Raw genomic sequence first — 20682 nt, 5'->3', positions numbered from 1 at the left:
GGCCCCGGCGGAAATGGGAGGTGTTCCCGGGCCGCAACCGCTTCTACTGCGGCGGCCGCCTCATGCTGGCGCGGCACAGCGGCGTCTTCGCCCTCACGCTCGGCCTCATCCTGGCCACCAGCGGCCTCTTCTTCGCCTTCGAGTGAGTGCGGCGGGTCCCGCGCTGCCGGGCCGGGGGCGCCCGCGGCCTGCGCCGCGCTCGGGGGCTGCCCCCCTTCCCCCCCCCCATGCTGGGGGCTCCGGGGTCCTTCCTTGGGGTCTGCCCCCCATACTGGGGGCTCTGGGACCCCCCCCCGGGGGTCTGCCCTCTCCAGGGGGCTCTGGGGACCCCCTGGGGGCAGGCCCCAAGGAAGGGGGGCAGATCCCCCATGCTGGGGGCTCTGGGGTCCCCCTGGGGGCTTACCCCCCATGCTGAGGGCTCTAGGATCGCCCCCTGTGGGGTCCCCCCTTTCCAGGGGGCTCTGGGACCCCCCCGGGGATCTGCCCCCCCCTCCTTGGGGAGCTCTGGGGTCTGCCTCTCTGCAGGGAGATCCAGCGCCCTCATCCTCCTCCTCCCCTTTGGGGATCATCCCCCCCTTCCCTGCAGGGATGAAGCCTCGTGGGGTCTGTCCCCCACTTTGGGGTCTGTGCACCTCTCCGCTTTCCCAGATCGTTCTCTGCCAGAGGTTGGGATCTCTGAGTGACTGCCGCCCCCTCCGTTGAGCCCCCTGAGTCCCCACTCTCGCCCACCCGCTGTGGCCTATTGGTGGGGGGGAGAAGAGCTGCAGGCGGGAGCCTCTCCCCAGTACAAGAGTCCCGGTATCGCTCCCTTTTTCCCCACCGTCTTTCCTTAAATTGCTCCCCTGCTGCAAAGCTCCCAGCCCCACTTTGGGGGGAAGCACTGGTTCCTCTTATCCCCAGGGATCCCCTGGCTAGGGAGAGGGAGGTCTGAGTCACCCCAGATCCCCCCCCTCCGTGCCGCTAGGAAGCTCGCTGACTTTTCCGCTCTCTTCCACCGACTTTCTTCTGTGCCGGGGTGGGAGGGATGGGTAGAGGCAGCCCCGGATCTTGTTTGCCGAGCCTGGTGTTGTCAATAGGTTTAACATCCTCGGTGACCGAAGCAGGGAGTCACCTCAGCAGCTCCCTGCCCTGGGATGCCCTCCTTGTCTCTTAATAGCCCTGCAATCTCTCCTCCTCCAAGCCTACCAAGGAGAGAATCGGTCCATGCAGCCAGAAAATCGGTAAGACCGGTGCATTTGGTAGGTGGAGGAGGTAGGAACAGAGCTCCTCTCAGAGGCTCTTGAAGGATGGCAAAGCCCTTTCTGACTCGTAGGGCCTCACCTTGAGGGTCCGCGCTGGAGCTCTTCCTTCCTTATGCAGCGGTGTCTGGGGAAGGGGGAACTGCGTCTCCCCAAATTCCCTCTCCTTTCAGGAAGGTGGCTCTGAGCCAGCCCAGGGAAGCTCCCTGTTCCTGTGCCCTGCAGGAAGGGAGAGCCCAGAACGCCCCGTTATGTCCTGCACTGCCTGAGAGGAGCTGGGGAGGGAGCTCAGGTTATTCTTGACATCTCTTAGGGCTTCTGCTGTTCTGTCTCTGTATTTCTGCCTCTCGGGAGGGAAGGGAGCTTGTTTTCCCTGCTGCTGTATGAAGTGGAGGATTCATACCTGCCTTCGGATCACCGTGTCACCTTTCCGAGTCCCAGAGTATAGCTGCCCGAGCCTGCAGTCAGAGACATTGAGGTATTTGGTCACATTAGAGGTTCTGAGAAAGAGCAATCAGACAAGCTGAAACTGGTAGGCAGCTGCGGGAGGCAGTAATAGATACCTGTGCGAAACCTCCTTTCGTAGTGTCATCTGTGACTTTTTGACAGCTTTCTCTGCTGTATGTGAAACTAATGGATGGTAATAGCACAGTAACTGCTTTGCACAGGGCCAAGTAAAGGACATCTGCTCTCCTCCTCCCTTCTTGCCTAGTCACTGTTTCTTGGTTGAAGATACCCTGGGGCTTTCCAGGTTATTATTATAGCGGTGCACTTCTGTTGCATGGGTTACGGTTTGCTAGATATATAGCAATACATCTTACCTGTGTCTGCAGTTCACAATTTTATGCGATTCCTTCTGTTGCCTGAAGGATGAAGGAGGGGCCCAGAGACTCTCCCAGAAAAGGGGTGTCAAGAAAGCATGTGTCTTGTTTCAGAGGCCCTTCTGTGCCTCCATCCAGGAGGGGACTGAGGGGCTGGGCAGCAGAGCTGGTCTCAGGCCAGAGGGGTTTTGTTGCTTGATGGCTGCTTTGTTCTGGACAGCTGAGCCTGGGAGTTGAAACAAAAGTTGCTTAATCCTTTTGAACTGCCTCGCTATGTTATTGAGACTTAGCACTGCCCATGGCCATCAGGGCTCCAGCGACGAGTCCGGGTTACTTATCAGTGCTTATAATAGCAAATCCCTTTGCAGAGAGAGGAATGGGAGGGGGGCTCCAGCGCTGCGTTATGTGAAGAGCTGTGTTCCTCGGAGGTCTTAGCATGTCGTGCTGTGAGTAACTGAGCTGCCCTGCCACTGCTTGCAATTGCTGTGGTCCCTGCGTGCAGGAAAACGGCCTCAGGTCTGACTGCTATTTGTTCAGTAGCAGCGAGCCCAGGACCGGGCATCGTTTGCTTAGATGCATGCTGGCTTGTCGCAGCAGTTTCAGTACTGAAATGCGTCCCCGCTCAAACATCTGGTGCACTGTGAAGGACACGCGAGTCATCCGGAGACAGCAAAGCTGTGCTGAATCAAAGCCAATTTCCCTTTCAGCTTCACGTGTTGGACCAAGTGCAATCGCGTTCATGGCAGTTTTGATCCCTTGTTAACTTAGGGCGTTTTCCATATATGCTTGATGCTACTGTTGTGGAAGGTGACCAGGCTTTGGGACAGCTGACAGCTTTTAGAAGCACTGTTCTGGGACGTCTGAAGGACCAAGAAGCTGTGTATAGGAGCTCGTACTGCTGTCTTTGCTTCAAAGACCCAATCTTCCCAGCGCAACTCCAGAGCTGCAGGATGTTATCTGGGCTGTCTATTACTGTTCCAGAGGTCTCTGCAAAGCAGCAGTGTTTTAGTCCACCACCCCACGGTAATTCATAGTGTTTGGTGCAGTGCTGTAGGGATGGTCTGTAATGATTTTTTTTTCTTTTTTTTCATTTTTTATTTTAACAGCTGCCCCTTCCTTGCAAGCCACCTGACCCTGGCCATCCCCATCATTGCAGCTGTCCTCTTCTTCTTTGTCATCAGCTGTCTGCTCCAGACGAGCTTCAGAGATCCAGGTATCCTGCCTCGAGCCACCCCAAGTGAAGCCGCAGACCTGGAAAAGCGGATCGGTGAGACTTCTGCTCCCTCTCCTGTGTTTGCTTCAGTGCACGCGTGTGTTTGGTGCATTTCAGGCTCAGTGAGTCTTGGCTCCTTAACGGTCATCTCGGGGGGAAAAGGGGCCGGAGCAGTAGATCAGGAGGCTCTACAGCGTCTTAGGAGCCCTGATGAGAGGTGTGACAAGCTCCTGTAGCACAGCAGGCTGCGCTTTAGGAAGGGGATCTGCAGAGAAGCAGTGGTGGTTTCCTTTTCTATTTAATCCCATCGCTTTCCCAGGCAAAGTCCTGTGCAAGGGATTGGAGGCTATAACTATTCCTGCCCTCGGGACTGAGGCCTGACTGGGCCGTGGCCCCGTGTGGGGTTCAGACAAGGGGGAGCTGGCAGTATCGGTGTCCTCAGCGTTAATACCATTAGAGTCTGTTTACCAGCAGCTGGAGGAGTAGAGTCCCCAGTCAGAATCACTCTGTGCCATGCTTTTAAGCAGTGTTTTTGTGATCTGAGCAGTGGTTCAGATCTGGTGCTGGGATTTGTGATGATCTGAGTTCCAGTGAATTTTCACTGAATTCCAATCCAGGCTACAAAACTTGATTTTTTTATTTTATTTCTTCCTCTTGGAAGAGCCAGTTCATTGCTACTTCAACATTTTTCCCCGTGTAACATGGCTGTAATATAGAGACCTTGATAAGCAGGAAAGCCAATGAGGATTAACTAAGTAATATTTATAAAACCGCTAAAACCAGAAGCATGCCTAGAAGATAAAAAGCATTAATGCTTGGCCTTTTGTTGCTATTCCCCCGTCTTCTGGAATTTGAAGGGAGAATTTTCCCTGGCCAGCAGGTGACAGACAGGATCCTTGAGTCAGCTTCCTGGGTCAGAGAAGTCTTTCTAAAAACATGCAGAAATGAAGCCTTCTTTTTCTGTTTTAATGAGACAGTTGCAGCTAAACTTGGCTGGTGCTGAAAAAAAGACTGTTTCCACCCTGAGAATGGTTCTGCGGTCAGCTGAATCCATTTTGAGTGTGGTCTGCTGCTGAATGGGTAATCTTATCTTCGACTGTTCTTGCTGCCTGCCTTGCGCTGGTGTTTGGGTGGTCGCCCAGGGAGCAGGAGCAGGGAATTTGCCTGGACAAACACTGACATAGTGTTTCTCGCTACTGTCAGCACAGGGAAGGTGGCAGGACCATGAAGCAGGGGAGCAGAGAGCAGGACTGACTTTACGGGAGAAATGGTGAAGTAGAGGGACCGTGGACTTGTAGCCTTGAAGCACCCTGCCGGATTCCTGGCTGATGTGTCTGGAGCGGAGGGGGGAGATGACTGATGCTGGGTTTTTTTGTGACGACTGACGTGAGAAGGAGCTGAGCATGTAATCTGTATGGTAGCTGCGAGCGCGCGGGGGGCTGGCACCACCCCTCGTGGAGACTCCTGCTGGTTTTAGTGGATTTCAGAGCTGCTTCTGGTAAACCACAACAAATCTCTACTTATGTTATGCTGCAGACAGGGAGGGGTGAGCTCAAAAGCTTAAGCCTTATAAGGGAAAAAGGCTGTATGCTGTGTTTAGCCCCCATGTCCTTGCGTTTCTAGACAAGCGTTTCATTCTGTTTGTGTGAATGCAGTTATAGCAGCGCTAAATAGGTCTCCAGGTGAAGGCACCAAGGCTCGGCTGGGGCGAGTAGGTGTCCTGTTCCAGGACAGCCTGGGCTGCGGTTTTGCTTGTCTGTAGTTTTGCATAGTACTGACCAATACCATGAAATCGGTGCGTATGTGCGTGAAACAGATTCAGCTTGGAGTTCTAAGTAACCGTTTCTGTGCCTGGCTTTTATGGAATTTTATCTGGGCTCCTCTTGACTTCTCTGAAAGTCTTTGAAAATCCCATCCTTCCTGAAGGATGCCCTGTGACAGGTGAATGTGGTGACAGCAGAAGACTCAACTCAGCAACTGCCGCTGCTGTTAACCACCCACACCCTGTTTGTGCCTCTCAGAAAAGAGTCTGATCCGGAGGACAGGCTTGCAGATTCGGTGCCGAGAAGGCTGCCTAGCTGCTCTGCTTCTCTCTTTTGCCGAAAGAAAGACTAGAGTGAGAGCGCCTATGCCCTTCTGTTACCGCGTGTTAATTACTTTGAATGTTGTCCAAACTAGGCGGGATCTTACCCTGTAAGTTTTCCTGCAAAATATCGGTGGCTAGGACTTAGGATAATTAATTTAGAAATGAATGTTTTTTCAGGTTGTGATTTGCCATTTAGCCTGCCGTGCCTCAAGGTCTCCTTTATTAATGGTTTCTAACAGTATGCTAATATTTGTCCCCATCTAAAAACTGCTATGTCACGCTGGCTTTGTGGTAGCCAAGCAAGTGTCTGCATTCAGGATCTGTGGACTGCTTTGATGTTGTCCTTGGTAACAAATGCTTTAGCAAAGCTAACGTGAGACAACTTGAACCTGTCCCCACTGAAGATGGTTGCAAGGCCATAATTCTGTGTCTGCCCATACAGCTAGTTTTAAAATATCCTCAGAGTGGTTATCCATGTTTCTATTTAAAAGTGCCTAAAGCTGTTAGCTGGCTGCAGAAGCGCTGGTTGTGCCGGTTGTTACTGTTAATATAATCCATTCATTTTCTTCTTAACCCACTCACTGGTAAATCTCTATTTTCAAAGACTTCCTCAAAGCTGGAAAGATGTTCTTTTAAGAGTGAGTTAAATAAATTATGAAATAACCCCCAGAACTACAAACATGATACAGAGGTTTCCCAGCTCACACTCTTGCTGATCGGAAAGAGTCTGCAGCTGTCAGTCCCAAATTAATAGTCAAATGCTAGTATATCCAAATGCAACTTGTAGTGTCCTTAAAAATTCTTCAGTTTCAACCTGGAGGAGAATAGCTGCCCTTGTGCTATTAATGTACGTGTGTCAAATTTCAATGAAATCTGTCTGGAGCACTTGAGACCTGCCTGCATCCTCCCCTTTTATCACGAAAATGAGTCTCTTGAGCGTGGCTGCACTGCTGGCTTCAGCTACAGGTTGGAGAGCTGTGTGCTGGCGGTGGCTGGCGATGCTTTTGCTGAGCTTACCCTGACGTGATGTTTTCCTGATCTCTGTAACTTTGATGCTGTGCATACAGTAGAGGAGGAGCCGCACGTGCATTAACAGATCATGTGCCTCCTTTTGTTGTGATCTGTTAGGCGTGCAGAGATGAGTTGGTGTTACCGGGCACGTTAACACTGCTGCTTTTATGCTCGCTATTTATATATTGCTTTATGTTTTCAAAGCGTTGGGCAGATATTATTTCCTCTTGGCATCCCAGCAGCGTTTCCATTGAACAGACAGCGAAGGGAACGTAAACAATGCTGTGAGGAGCTGACTGGAGTTCCTGGCTGCCCACTCGGAAACAAATCCCGTAGGCTGAACTGCCTCTCAGCTCAGCATTGAAATGCTGAGAGCAGGCAAGCACGTGCCATCCCTTATCCTGCCAGGAAGCCGCTTGGCCTGATGTGGGAGCTTTGCCTGGAACATGTGGTAGGTTGGGTTTCACCTGCACCACTTTGACTGTCCCTCCTTCCCCTCGTAGATAACATGGGTACCTCTACCTATCGCCCACCAGCCCGCACGATGGAAGTGGTCATAAACAAGTACGTGGTGAAACTAAAGTACTGCTACACCTGCAAAATGTTCCGCCCGCCACGAACCTCTCACTGCAGTGTCTGCGACAACTGTGTCGGTGAGTCCAGAGGCTGGGAACGTGCTGATGCCTCTTGTGGGAGAGGAGCAGGGGAGTATTTTAGATTCCTGGGCAGGTTGCTTTTGCTCCTTTTAAAGGATTATGAAGTGAGATACTAAGTCGTCTTTCTTCTTCCTGTTTAAAATGACAGCAACGCCAGCACAGTGGTTTTGGGCTGGGGGACACCACATCCAGTTCTCTGCACCTTCTCTTTCTGTGGTTCTGGGAGGACTGTATCATGAGGGGTGATTAAAGCCTTCCCCAGACACAGAGCGGTCAAACAGTGCCACGGGCACTGTCTCCTGCCGTGCTCTGAGGTTCTGGTGGGACAGGAGGAACAGGAGAGAATGGAGATGTGAAGAAAAGCCTCTGATAGCTCCGCACAACCAGGCCCTAGGCAGGCGCAGGGGGATGAGCGGGGCAGGAAACGTGAGGATGACGTGAGGTTCCCCGCTCAGTCTGGCTGTGCAGGAGCAGCTTGAACTGGCAGGAGGGTGGCACGTGGTTGAGTGGCACGTCCAGAGAGTTCGGTCCTCATGGGGAGGCTCCTGGTCGTGCGCCGCGTGCAACCGGAGGCTGTGCATTACGCTGTCTGCAGGGGCACCTTGAGGAACGGATGGGATGACTGACCCGAGAGTGTTGCAGGACCCCAAGGACTCTGGTTAAGAAAAGTCTGCGAGCTGCTGAGTGCCATGTGTTTGGGGATAGTTGTGGATGTTCTGACTCCTCCTTACACTAGAATGGCTCGCTGGAAAGCAGCCGTGGCTGGGGCAGCGTTTGGAGGGGAGCCTTCTGGAGGAACAGGCATGTTCCTGCTTTGTATTGGATGAATTTTACTTGCATTAGTCGCCCCTACGCTACAGTTACAGCAGTTCTGTTAGTTTTGAATACAACCCTTTCGTTAGAAGACAGCTAGGAGTGTTTCCAGATGTATTGCACCTGCTCTGGGTTCCAGGCAGTTTCTGTGGTTTTAGAGGCGTATCTTCACAACTTTGAAAATTATTTTCTGCTCGGAAGAAGGTGGAGGGGGGACTGATGCGCAGAAGGGGAGCAGCGGTGCTGAGTGCACACACCCACTGCTGCCAGATAGTGGAAAAACATCTGCACTTTCCCTGCTTTCTTTCAGTTTTAGTAATGGTAGATGCTACCGGTTGCAAGGTTTGTATTTATGTGGGGTTTGGAGAGAGGAAAGGTTTGGCCTTTAATGTTTTAAAAGGGCATGTGAGCAGGCTGCAGTGCTTTGTTGAAACCTTATGCTAATGTACTGCTGCTAAGAGGTTCTGATCTTAAAGTGTGGCGGGTGGAAGCTCAGTTTGCAGCCCCCGGATTCGCGGAGGTTCGGCGGAGTTCGCTCTGTTACTGTGCGCGAGGTGACAGCAGTCCTCACCATGTTCCTTTGTTTCAGAGAGGTTCGATCACCACTGCCCCTGGGTGGGCAACTGCGTGGGGAAGCGCAACTATCGCTACTTCTATGCCTTCATCCTCTCCCTCTCCTTCCTGACAGCCTTCATCTTTGCTTGTGTCGTCACCCACCTCACTCTGCGTAAGTACTGTGGTTACTAGTGGCAATGAGCGCCGCGCTGCTGGAGACAAGCGACTCGAGGCCCTGCTGCAGCACGGGGTCACTGTTCTTAGCGGACAGAGTGGGGGAAGGGTCTGGTCTTTGCTGCTTTAATACGAGGCTCTTCACTGCAGCATTGCCTGAATAAACTGGTTCTCAGACTGCAGGGAACCCTAGATCCACCCCGAACCTTACTGCAGAGAAATCGTGACACTTGGTGACTAGGTTATTCCCTCCAGAGCAGATGAGTTACATGTGATGCTAGGGCAGCAGTGGGCTGGAGGGCTTTGGTGCATCTGCTGTGGATCTCGCAAGGAAAATGACTTGCCTGTCAGCCTTGAACCTCTCGGAGCTGTGTCTGCTCGCTGACATTTCTGCAAAGTTACAGACTGCATATATTTCACGGGCAGCCAGGCAGATCCGTCTGACCTGCAGGGGGGCGGCTGTGTACTCGGGAGTGAAGCAGCTTGGCTGGAGATGCAAGGCTGCCTGATGGAACGTGCTTCCTTGTCCCGTTTTGCTTTGCAGGCTCTCAGAGAGATGGATTCCTCACCACTCTGAAGACAACGCCTGCAAGATATCCTTCTAATGCTCTCAGTTGCTCAGACTGCTAAGCCCTGATGCAGCAACACTAACGGTGTAGCATGGAAGTGCAATGAGTTCTTCCAAGGGGCATCTTCATGTACTTTCCAAAACCTAGTTTAGGCCCCTAGCTACCTGGTTGGGGCAGGCAGGCATCTCTCCGTTTGTACACTGATACCACCACCAAACTGGTAGGACCTTTAGTTCCATATTTAGGTCACTGCCGCAACTGGACTATCATTTCTCACTGAGGCAGGAGTAAGGCTTGGTAGCAGAATTGTTTTGCAGCTTGCAGGATTATGTGGAAAGGGGAATGGCTGGAGTTGGTTGTGCCTTGGTGAACACCTTCAGACCAGCACAGGGAATGGGAAGGCAGCAGCTTACCTGCCTTCGTGGCTGAAATGCTCTCTCCTTGCTGGGAGTGGGGGAGTCTTTTCCCTAGAAGAAGGGGTGGGCATGTACCTGTGTTGTGTGGGCTTCTTGGCCAACCCCTCAGAAGCCAGGGTGCTTTCAAGGCCCTGTGCATGTGGTCTTCACCATGAGTACCTCCCAAAACAGCCCTTTGCCTCTCCCTGTGGGAAGATTTTGTTCCCTGAGATTTCCTTGACTACCTTTTTTCACTGTGCTGGAGCTGGTGATTTGTTTTTTCTCAGTCTGGTCTATTTTGGGCCTCTCAGGTTTTCACACTTATTTAGTCGCCTCCAACTTGACAACGAACGAAGATGTAAGTACCTAGATGCTTGTGCTTTCACAGGACAGGCCCTGAAAGGTGTTAGTGGGGCTGCCAGCCCTGCTACTTTCTAAGCAGAGGTGGGATTTTCAGGGAGTCCTCGACTGGGTGCCTTGGTGCGGGGTGTTGGGTAAAGCGTTCTGTCTGCATTACCTGTGGTAATTCATGGCAAAGCAAACAGCCCGTGCCCAAGGCATTTAGGCTCTAGTTCAGATAGCTGAGTGGGGAGAAAACAGCACACGGCAGCAGGGCGTCGTGTTGGGAGGGCAGCACGTGTTACTTGGCAGTGTCAGGCTAGGAAGTAACTAGCTGAGATGTTTGAAAGGTCACGTGCCTTTTTTTTTTCTTTTTTTTTTTTCTGGTCTGTATGTGGCCTTGTTTAAAATTTGGAGTTCTGAGATTTCAAAAAGGAAGGCTGCCCCCAGAGGTTTGGGTTTTAGCTTGGGACATGGGTGATCTTAATTCAGCATCCTGCGTAACCACAGATTTCCTGTGAGACCCTGGGCAAGTCCCTCTGTCTCTGTCAGTTCCTCAAGGGTAATAGGCAAATAATGTACAGATGGCTTCTAAAGATATTTGCCTTAAAGACCGTGGTGCGTGCAGATTCGAAGGGCCAAATGAGTACCCTGAGCAAGGCAGACTGTATGGAAAAGCAGGATCTATCTGATCCTTGGAAGGACTCAAAATTCACCCTTCTGGCCACAGATACCTGTAATGCTTGCTGGAAGCTTCCATCACTACAGAAGAAATGTCTGCATTTTTTTCCCTCCTCCTCGGTTTTGTTTAGAAGTATTGGCAGAACTGTGCAAGGTCGTGTAAGTGAAGCTAATGAAGGTTGCACCGTGGTGCTGAGCACTCCGAGGCGCCGAGTCCAGAGCACGTGGCCCGTTGCTTCTCTGGTTGCACTGCCCACATTGCCAGACTTGGGCTGCACCTGGGGAGAGGAAGTAAAAACAAAAAGAGGAAACGTGGTGGTAGATGGTTCGCTTCAGCCAGGGGCTTGAGGCCAGGTATAGCATCTGCCCACTCTTGTGTGCCTATGGTTGACTTGACTGGGGTTTCGAAATCAGAGTCCCGGTGACAGCTGCTCAGGGTGTGGGCAGATGACATTGTTTCCTTGCGTTAGCAGAATGGCCTGGGAATCCCCTTGCTGTTTGTTTAGCCTGAGGAGCACACGAGGTACCGTACCGTTAGCTAGGAGCCCTGCTTCGATGAGCTTTCAGCCTGGTAGAAAATGAGGGAAGAGGAGGCTGGAGTTGAAGGCAATGGCACTAACAAGTTGCCATGAAGCATGAGGAGGGCACAGCTTCGGAGCTTTGTAGCCGCAAGGTTGAACCTTGGCAAAGGCAGGAGAACATATTGCTCTCTCCTCTGGCTGCCTTTCTGCAGCTGTCCTGCTTGCTAAAGCAAAGAGGAGGAGGTTATTTGTAGCAAGGCAGAAGCTTTTTGCCTCCTGAGCAAGGATTCGAACTGACTCTGTTATCATGTAATTATCTCTTATCACATCTTTCCCATCTTAATCTGCACCTATCCTTTCCCTTTCAGATCAAAGGGTCCTGGTCAAATAAGAGGGGCTCAGAGTTTGCCAATCCTTACAGCCATAAAAGTATCCTCACAAACTGCTGTGCAGTGCTGTGTGGACCATTCCATCCCAGGTAAGAGCTTTTGACCTCCACTGCATTGGGAAGTGCATCCTGCCCTGTGAGAGGGGCCCCAGAAAGCACAGGTTTATTATGATTTGCAAGAGGTTGTGTCAGCCAAACACATCTATTCCCATGATGCTGAACATCCCCCATCCATGAAGATGGGGAAACAGTTTCCCGGTCTCTGCAGAGAAAGACTGGAGAAATGTAAAAGTAGATTTAACTTGCTTCTTCTGTGTTTGAACTTGCTGAGTTCAGGTCACTTGTAATTGTTTTGCGGAGCTTGCAGCTTAGGCATCCTGTGGTTTAATAAGGGGGCAGTAACGGCACCAAAGGCCTTGCTGGCAGATGGCAAACACCAGTTGTGGCAGTATGTGGCTAGCACATACTTTTCCTCCTGTAGTGCAAGGATTGAGCATCGGGCTGTAACTCTTGGCAAGCAGTCAGCAGGGATCCGCACCAGGCAGCGTGGAGACCCTGGTCCTTAAGCAACACTCAGATTGCCTGAACTGCTTAATAGCATCCTACCAAATTCTCTTACCTGTGGGTTAACCAGAACGACTATTAAAACAGAGACGAAGGCAGGCACTTCCCTCCAAGTGTACTGAAATAAAGCTTTGGGCCTGGAGCATGGGCACCTCCAGGCTGCTTTTCCTTCTTCAGTCCCATCAGCAGTGTAGAATTATCACCACTTTGTCACAAGAGGGTGCAATTGGGCAGAGTTCAGCTGGAGTCTTCTTGCACTTGGCTGCTGGGGTTGAGGACCTGCACTCTGACTTGGAGCTCTCAGCCTGTCTTACAGCGTGCAGGTGTCTTTGAGACAATATTTTGTTTGCTGGGACCCAGTCCGGCTTTACACAGAGCATCCCAGAGGTGCTAATTCAGTATAATGGAACAGCAGGGGAAGGTGTCTGAGGTTTCAAGTAAGGCCACGTAGCTAGCGTCCGTGTGATCTCCATTCGTGTCCTGCCCTGCTCTCTGAAGTACCCCCAAGCTCTTGGTTGGTCCAGAAGTGCTGAAATGCCACTGCTGCCATTCAGTAATAAGTCTGCAGATTGAGAGAGCTGAGCTGTGTGGCAGGAGAGTAGCAATTTACTCCAAGCCTTTTCTTGTTTATGTTGTTTTCCTGCTGTAAAGTCCTTTCGCCAGTTCCCATTTGGGTTTGTGGTGACCCAAAGCTTTTACTGACTAAAGACTGTGTGGTGGCTTGTGTGATATGTTTGTGGTTTGTCTAATGGACAGGAAGCTGTGTTGTCCAAACCGCTCCTGCTGATGCTTTGGTTAGCTGCTCCTGCAAGGAGACCCATCTCTGAACCGCTGCGGCATGTGAGCTCCCATCCTTGTGGTGGGGGCGTCTGGATGTCAGGAGGGTTCTGATGTTGTGGGCAGAGTTGATTTAGCTGCCCAGGCCAGCTGAGACAGCAGCTTCTCTGCACATTTGCTTGACACCGAATGGATCAAGACCTTCTGCTTTAAAACTCAGTGCTAGGATGGGGCGCTTGCTTGGGGTGGCTGAGCAAACCAAGATACTATACTGAGTGCAGTCTGTTTTCTACTCCTTCACCTGGCTGCCCTCATGAGACTGGGAGAAGGGAATTTTCACTACCAGACTTGCCCCTTCTTCCCCTTGTCCAAGCTTTAAATGCCCTGTTTTGTGCCAGGTATCTCTTTCTGTAGAAACTGGTTGATTTAGCTGGTGTGTAGCTTCATTTCTGTGTCTTTGTTTGTCTTCATTTCCTGAGAGTTGTAACTCCTCTCCCTTTACACCCTTTCCCTTTTGTTTTCCAGTTTGATAGACAGAAGAGGATTTATTCAGCCAGATGTCGGGACCCCATCCAGTCCTAAGAATGAAATCCCTTCCTTTGGAGCCAAAACTGACACCAGCATGGTAGGAGGCATTCCCTAGTGGTGCTGTGACGTAGCCCAGTGCCTGTTGTGCCTGCACCTCACTCCAGCCAGTACTTTCCCCTCTTACCATCTCCCTGGCCTCAGGCGGGACAGCCCTGTGACGCAGAGCTGCCAAAGACTCAGTGGAGCCATACGTTGCCTTTTTTTTATTTATTTATTATTTTTGTTTATTTGTCTCACTGTGATGTGGCCTGCCTGGACTTTCGAGTGATAGAGCAAAACAGCATGCAAGACCCTCAGACTCGAGCAGAAAGCAGGGGGTCCTCACTGCACCTGGGAAGCAAATAGGTCTGGAAAGCCACCAGACCTCTGAGCCTGGAGCGTCTGCTCCAGGGAGTCGCTGTGTTTACTGCAAGGAATAATGAGGTGGGCCAAGGAGGGGAGGTGGGCACTGGCAAACGGTTCGTGCCCCGTGCTGTACTGTCAAGCCTCATCTTCTGGGATGACAGAGGTGGAAGTTCCCTGGTATCCCTGATATCTCCATGAATGCCGCCTCCTCCTCTGTGCCAATATGGAGGGGTTCTCTGTTTTAATGGTTGGGTCTTGGTCTGCTGCAGGAGCAGCTTTTTTTTCTGGAAGCTGTTGTGCCTTAATAAGTTGTGGCTGTTTTCCTGGGAGGGCTCCCTGTCTCCCAGCAGATGCGGAAGCTGGCTAGATGTCCCAGCTGCTGATTGATCCTGTTTACTGGCTGGTTGCTGAGGGAGTACTGAAGAGCTCTGAGTGTTTTGGCTCTTTCAGCCAGTAGGAGCATGTTTTGCAGCAAGGACACAAGTTAGGAAGAACCTCATCTTCATGGGGAAAAGGAAAAACACAGAGTGTTCTGCAGCTCTCACGGTGAGATGCTGCTTGGAAAGGGACAGTTGTAGGATTTGACCTCAGCTTGCCAGGAAAGCCTGGCTGGGTCCTGTCTGTAGGACACTTAAAGGCAATAGAAGAGTAGGCGAATTCCTGAGGGTCGCATCCTTCCTAGCTGGAGTTACACAGAGGAAGCAGTGAGTGGGTGCTGGTCTCTGATAACCTCACGTCGTGCTCTTGGTTTGGGTTTCTGGCCGGCAGACTGGAGCAGGACTGTCCACAGCACCTCAGGAACGGTTCCTGTGTGTGTCTCGGCACGTCACGAGCAGCCCTCCGCGCCCGCAGAGGCAGCCGGGAGAGCCGGGCTGGGCAGCCTGCTCGGCGGGGTGCTAACACTGGAGCGTGCGTAGAGGAGAGTCACAGACCTTGTTAGCAATACTTGAATCGCGTTATTAAAAGCTGCTGGATATTTTTGCACAAATTTGTAGATTTTTTTTCTATGTAGAACGTTTTATATTCGGTGTAGATAGTGCTGTGCATGTTAGCAGCAGGGCAGAGACTTGCAGTGTTTTGTGTCAAGCTACCCGGTTAGGTTTCCGTGGGTCAGACGCATAGATTTTAACCTCAGGCCGAGTCGGCGCATCTCGGGGGGCAGCCTGTCCCCCCTGAATTAGCCAGCGTTGTGCTTTACACACTGTGAATGACGGAGCCGGCCCGCGGGCAGCGGGGAGCTAGCGCAGGCGGAGGGGAGCGAGGCTGTCGGCGCTGCTTCGGGGTGGGCTGGGGGGGACCGTGGGGCGGCAGCCTCGTGCGGCGAGACCGCCGCTCGGCTCTCGGAGCTCCCTCCCAGGACTCCGGCACTCTTTGCAACCCGGTTTGGTTGTCGGTTGTGGGATGTTGCAGACACCCCCAGTCCTGACATCAAAGAGCCCCTTTGCTGCCTTCCCCTGCCTCTCTGGGGATGGGATGTGGAAAAGCAAGTTCCTGGGCTGCTTTTCCTTTCAGAGTGGATTAACATTTTGCTTCTCGCACCCGGGAAAGGTTCCTCTTGCCTTGTGTTTCTGCCTTGCTGCGCGGAGATCTTGGCATTAGTTTGCTGTGACCGCTAGCTCTGCCTTCCCCTCTGCGAAGAGCCGGAGCTGCGGCTCGACAGCTTCCCGCTGCCGGGAGAGGGCAGGGCGACCCCGGCGTGACGTGCTGACGTCCGCCCGCTTTCCTCCTGGTGGCCAGGCCAAAGTCAAAGGGTTTCCACCAGCCGTTGGGGTTCGCTGCGTGCTGCGAGCCCGCGCTCTCCGTGCAGGCACCCCGGGGTGGTGGTGGCACCCCGGAGCCTGGCCGGCCTCTTGCCAGGAAGCCACGGTGAGAGGGCGGCAGCTGCTGAACTTCTACCGGATCCCGGCAGATGGCCCTCGCTGCTCGGAGAAGCTCCCGGTGCCACTCTGCCAGCTGGACCCAGCGAGCCCTGGCCCCGCGTTTTGTGCCATCTCCTGCCCCGGGTCACCGGCCAGGCCACCTTAGTGTGACAGCGTAAAAGCCAGTCTTGCATCTGGAGAGGAAGTGAGCTGGCTACTGTGCCATAAAGTCCCTGCTTCTCCTGCCTCGATGTCCCCAAAGGGGTTTGTCCCCATCCTCAAGGAGCCTCAACGCTGCCTTCTAGCGGCAGGCTTGGGGACGGGGCAGGAGGGCCAAGCTGCGTGGAGAGGGGCCGGCGCTCGGGCAGCGAGGAGCCGAGAATGCCCGAGGCTGGGGAGAGCAATGTGGGGGTGCTACGGGGGGGCCAGACGCCTTCCTGCTTTTATTTAAACCGGTTTCTTTTGTTACTCGACATAATAAAATTATATTTTTAAAGAGTTAATTGCTTGGATTTTTTTTTTTATTTGTTCCTTTAAGATGGAAGAGGGCAGGTGTCTGTTTTTAACATCTCAGTCAGGTGGCAGTTGGATTGCTCGTTAGTCACCGACCTCTCCTGGAAGCTCTTGTGACTTCCTGCAGGATGGGCCCACAGGGGACACTTAGCAGCAGAGCCCAGCAGCAATTTGTGGTGCCACAGCTCTTGCTAGAGCCAAGAGTTTTTTCTTCTGGCCCGCATCTCCAGGCTGGACAGGGTTTCATCCTGCAGCTGCTGGAGCTGGCACAGCTCCGATTGCACTGTCCTGCAGAAGTCGTCAGCTGAGCGTCCTTTTCCCACCCGGACGCTTGCCCGGTCCGGTGCTGTGCCAGAATCGGAGGTCTCCCCGTCTCACCCAGCCCACCCTGTCCATACCGGCAGACGTTGAGGTGCGTAATCTCTGGTGTCTTCCCCAGGAGGATGCCTGCCAGGACTTTGCCATTTCCTGCACAGCCTGACGGGATATACCCCTCCTTGGATGTTAGCCCTGCTTTCTGAGGGTTAGCCGGTAAGATGGCGCTTTCTTCTCCTCCCCCAGTCATCCGCTCCAGCGACCCATCTCATCTCCACTGCATGACCAGCTCTGTCCGCGGAGCCCATCACCCGCCAGTCGTGTAGACGTCTGTGTGTGCCGACACCCCCACGGGCATCCCGCTGTCGCGGGGGGTGGTGGGTCCCGCTCGCCGTCGCGGCGCGGGGCTGCGTGCTACAAGGGTTGCCCGCAGCCTTGGAGAGAAGAGAGGGACGGTTTCTCCCCGCTTTGCGCCGGGGCCTGCCGTGGGACGGAGCCGAGGGGCTCGCGTGAATGGAGGTGGTGCGCGTGGCGGCGTCCGGAGAAGGAGGCGGCGGCGGGTCAGCCTGGAGGAAGCCGCGGGGCTCAGGGCGGCGGGTTTGTCGAGCCCGGGGCGGCAGCTGCTTGCTGGCTGGATTGCAGCCGTGGTTTGCACTCGGTCGAGCCGTGGTGCTGCAGGGAGCCCCCAGCTGATGCAGAGATTTGGTGGTTACAGCGAACGGAGGCCTGGGAGCCTGGAACAGATTTCTAATCCCAGCTCTGCCGCTGGTGCGCTCCGTGGTTCAGGCGATCCCTCCCCTCCTTCCCCCTGCGCCTCAGTTTTGTTCTCTAACCCAAGGTTTGTCCTTCGACGTGCCCACAACGGAGGTAAGTTCCTTTCGAAGCGCACTGCGAATTAGCGTTGCTTCGATCCCATCCCTGGCACGCTCGCTTCCCTGCCTTCTCCCTCCATCCGTGCAACGCGTCCTGAGCTCGTGTCTGCTGGAACCGGGCCGCTCTCCCGCCCAGCAGACGGACCTTCCTCCCTGCTCGTATCTTGTCGCTGCCGTCGCAACGTGGTCTGCAGAGCAGGCTGCATTTCTGGACCTTGATGCCGAGGCGGTGGTCACCCGCCGGCTGTCTCGCGGCTGCGCCCGCCGCTCCGTCGGTGCGGTGGAAGTTGTGCTGGTGCCTCCCTGTGCGCCGTCCGGCGCCGTGACCGTCGTGCTCAGCGTGGCAGAGTCCTGCTGCACGATGTGATAGCGTGCCGGGCGCTAACACCTCGCCTCTTGGTCTCTTGTGAAGGGTCTCACGCGGCTGAGCCGTCCCGGCAGTAGGATAAACCGCTGCCAGACCTCTCTGCCGCTAACACGACGCTCATTCGATCCCACTCTGCGCTCTCCTCTGGCGAGCCTGGATGATCCTCTTTGCGCTGCTGCTCCTTGCAGTGTTTCTGGCACTAACCCTCTCTTTCTCTTCCTCCTTTCCCTTTCCCGCGCGCCGTGGGCCATCCAGTACGTTCAGGGCGCTAAAGAGCTCTTGCGGACTGCAGCCCTCTGCCTCTCTTGGAGCGCCCCAAGGGAAGCCGAGACGCCACGGACAATCGCCGGAACGACAGCCATCACCACCACGTGTGCCTCCGCTCGCCAGGGCTCCGCGCCTGCCCCCCTCCCTCCCACCGCGGGACGGGGGCCGACGCTGCCGTGCACAAGGAAAAGCCTTTCCGAAGGCCCCGCCGGGGGCCCCGGCGGCCGTCCCACGGCTTCAAAGCTTAAAGCCATAGTCATCCCTTCCGAGTGCAATAAGCGGGGCTCCTGCCGTCTCCTGCAACGGGAGAGACTGGTGCAGCTGAGCCGAGGCCCTAGGTGGCCCCCGTGACTAGCCTTGCTCCGCAGCGAAGGCGTCTCCCCGCCAGCACATCCTGGAAGATACCGGCTCGTATTCGAGCGGGCTTTCAAAACCAGCGGCTTCATGCAAGCGCGTCTACGGCCGAGGCCGCGGCCCGTTACGCAGCCGCTGCCCTTCGGAGAGCCCGTCGGAGCCGCTTCCGCCGCGTCCATGCGCCCGCAGGACTCCTCTCTCCAAGGCAGTTAGCGCGTGTTGAGAGTTTACCCTCCGAAACACTTTCCAGCGAGCTCTGTGTTTTCCGTTTTGTCTTAGCGCAGCTCTAGTTTTAGGGCGAAGGGGTTGGAGCCCCGTAGCAGCTTGACTGGTCGTCTCGGTGTAGGCTCTGCCCTTTCCCCGCTGCGCAGGCGGCGTCGCTGGAAGGACGCAGCGGAGGCTGGGTCCTCCGGCCGCAAACGCACCCGGTTCTCCAGCTGCAGCACGGCTGGACTTAACCCGCCAGCACAGCTTAGAGTCCAGTAGGATTTGCAATCTATTTTTGCCTCTTACTTTTGTAACAAAAATAAAGTTTCTCCTATTTACTGTACGCCAGCGTCTGGCTTCTGCTTTAGCAGGGCAGGGGAGTTCCTCCCCGCGGCTCGTGCCCGTGCACGCTCGCCCCGCGCAGGGTGGGGGAGCCGAGCCCCGCGGAGCCGGAGAGGCTTTGCCTGCCTCCGCCTCGGGCTGCGGCGGCCCAGGGCCGGGAGCCAAGAACTCCCTAAACTCGGCTTCGGCCCTAGCTGTGGCCTTAAGGGAAGTCTCGGCCTTCCTTAGCTTTGCATCCCCCTGCGAAGGGGGAAGGGGCGCAGGGAGAAGGAGGCTCGGAGCCTGGCCCCAGCTTGCCCGGAGCAGCGCGGAGACGTGCAGTGTCCCGCGCTCTCCCGCGGTCGGGACGCTCGGAGGTGCTTTCCGGGGTGAGCTCAGCGCGCTGATACTGTAGCTGAGCCGGCCCTGCAGCCTTTGCCTTAGTGGGACACACGGATCCGGGCTCTTCCCGTGGCCCAGCCTCTTGCTTTCATGAAACCGGTAGAGCAGAATGTTTTTGCAGCCTCTTAGCCAATTCCAGCCCAGTTTGGCAGCGGTTCAGCCCTGTTGGCAGGGGCTAATGGGAGACACCTGAGCTGTGGCCGAGCCCTCGAATGCCTTGTACCGGCCAGCTGCGCCGGGGGGGCCCCGGGGGTCTCCTCTCGGCTGGCCCTGGCGGAGAGGTCCCGGTCGGGGCAGAGCCGCCCGGCATGGATAAAGAGCCGGGCTAAGTGTTCCCCCCATCCCCTGCGCGGGAGCGTTTTGCACTTCCTCGCAGAGCAGCAGAGCTGTTCTCCCGGGGTTTCCACGGGTCTCGCGCGTTTTCGGAGTGCGGCAGCTCCATGCTCGAGGCTCCGGCGAGCCCCGCGCCTGCCGTCCCCTCCGGAGCACGTCCCCCAGCAGGCGGGCGGGAAACACGCTCGCTTAAAGCCAAATTGCCTCCTGCTTTCCCAAAGTGCCTCCGCGCGGTTTAGCGCCGTGTAATCTACTCCCGCGGCAGATTACGCTGAGCTGGGGCAGGATCCCTAATTGCCCGCCGAGGCTCCGCACGTGGCGCTCCTCTGGTGAGCAGCTGGAAAAAGCAGCGGGAAGGGCGGGCTGGAGCCGCCGGGAGGGTGTTGGACCCCTCCGGCAGGCAGGAATACGGCAAGGCCCAGCCGCCTTCTCCGGGTGCCCGGAGACTTATCCGGGCGGAGAGGTCCCGAATCCCCCTTGCCCCAGCGGGAAAGGCAGCGGTGGGAAGGGAGCGGGTGGTCTCGCTGCCGGAGGGATGGATGCAGCGGGAGCCGAGCAGCCGGGGTCTCACCGGGCCGGGGCGGCGCGGGGGGGGGGGGACGCTGGCAGGGATGAGTCACGCAGCGAGTGACGCTGCTGAAACACCTCGCCTTGGCCCGGCGCCCCGCCGCGCGCCCGCCCCACCCTGCCCTTCCCGCACGGCTCCCGCACGGCAGCCGATAGCGCCGCCGATGAAAGCCGGCTCCGCCGCCCGGCGTTGGCCGCCGCGGAGCGTCCTGCCAGCAGCGGCGAGCGGCAGCCAGCGCCCTGCGTGTGGGAACAGGCTTAATCAGGCCGAGAGCGAAACTGCGGTGTAATGCGAAGCGCAGATCCTAATCTGGGCCGCGCGTTTCCAGGGGCGGCCGAGCACCGACAGCCAGGCTTGGTTTAAAAAAAAAAAGAAAAAGAAAGAAAAAGAAAAAGAGAAAAAGAAAAAGAAAAAGAAAAAGAAAAAGAAAAGAAAAAGAAAAAGAGAAAAAGAAAAAAAGGAAAGGAAAGGAAAGGAAAGGAAAGGAAAGGAAAGGAAAGGAAAGGAAAGGAAAGGAAAGGAAAGGAAAGGAAAGGAAAGGAAAAATAAAAGCTCTTCAATGGCCTTTTG

At 54.8% G+C, this 20682-nt stretch overlaps 1 protein-coding gene across 14 annotated transcripts; it reads left to right on the top strand.

Annotated features, from left to right (window-relative positions):
* Window positions 1–6: 6 nt before the first annotated feature.
* Window positions 7–18831, top strand: ZDHHC18 (zinc finger DHHC-type containing 18). Of its 14 annotated transcripts, XM_026062568.1 has the most exons (11): window positions 1046–1716; window positions 3166–3326; window positions 6873–7022; window positions 8428–8565; window positions 9112–9160; window positions 9787–9889; window positions 11441–11550; window positions 13327–13426; window positions 16172–16518; window positions 16668–17288; window positions 17916–17994. In XM_026062568.1, the coding sequence occupies exons 1-9, from the start codon at window positions 1622–1624 to the stop codon at window positions 16412–16414; spliced, it is 1149 nt and encodes a 382-aa protein (XP_025918353.1). In that variant the 5' UTR covers window positions 1046–1621; the 3' UTR covers window positions 16415–16518; window positions 16668–17288; window positions 17916–17994. The 14 variants fall into 14 exon arrangements, with proteins under 14 accessions (XP_025918360.1, XP_025918351.1, XP_025918362.1 ...); XM_026062575.1 differs by lacking the exons at window positions 1046–1716; window positions 16172–16518; window positions 16668–17288 and adding exons at window positions 7–142; window positions 16546–16637 and having other exon boundaries at window positions 17916–17995; XM_026062567.1 differs by lacking the exon at window positions 17916–17994 and having other exon boundaries at window positions 16668–17908.
* Window positions 18832–20682: the final 1851 nt, after the last annotated feature.

This window comes from Apteryx rowi, unplaced genomic scaffold (assembly GCF_003343035.1).
Source record: "Apteryx rowi isolate R43461 unplaced genomic scaffold, aptRow1 scaffold_190, whole genome shotgun sequence".
In the NCBI taxonomy this organism is placed as follows: Eukaryota; Metazoa; Chordata; class Aves; order Apterygiformes; family Apterygidae; genus Apteryx; species Apteryx rowi.
Note: the sequence above shows the minus strand (reverse complement) of the source record. Positions and strands in the feature narration are given on the sequence as shown.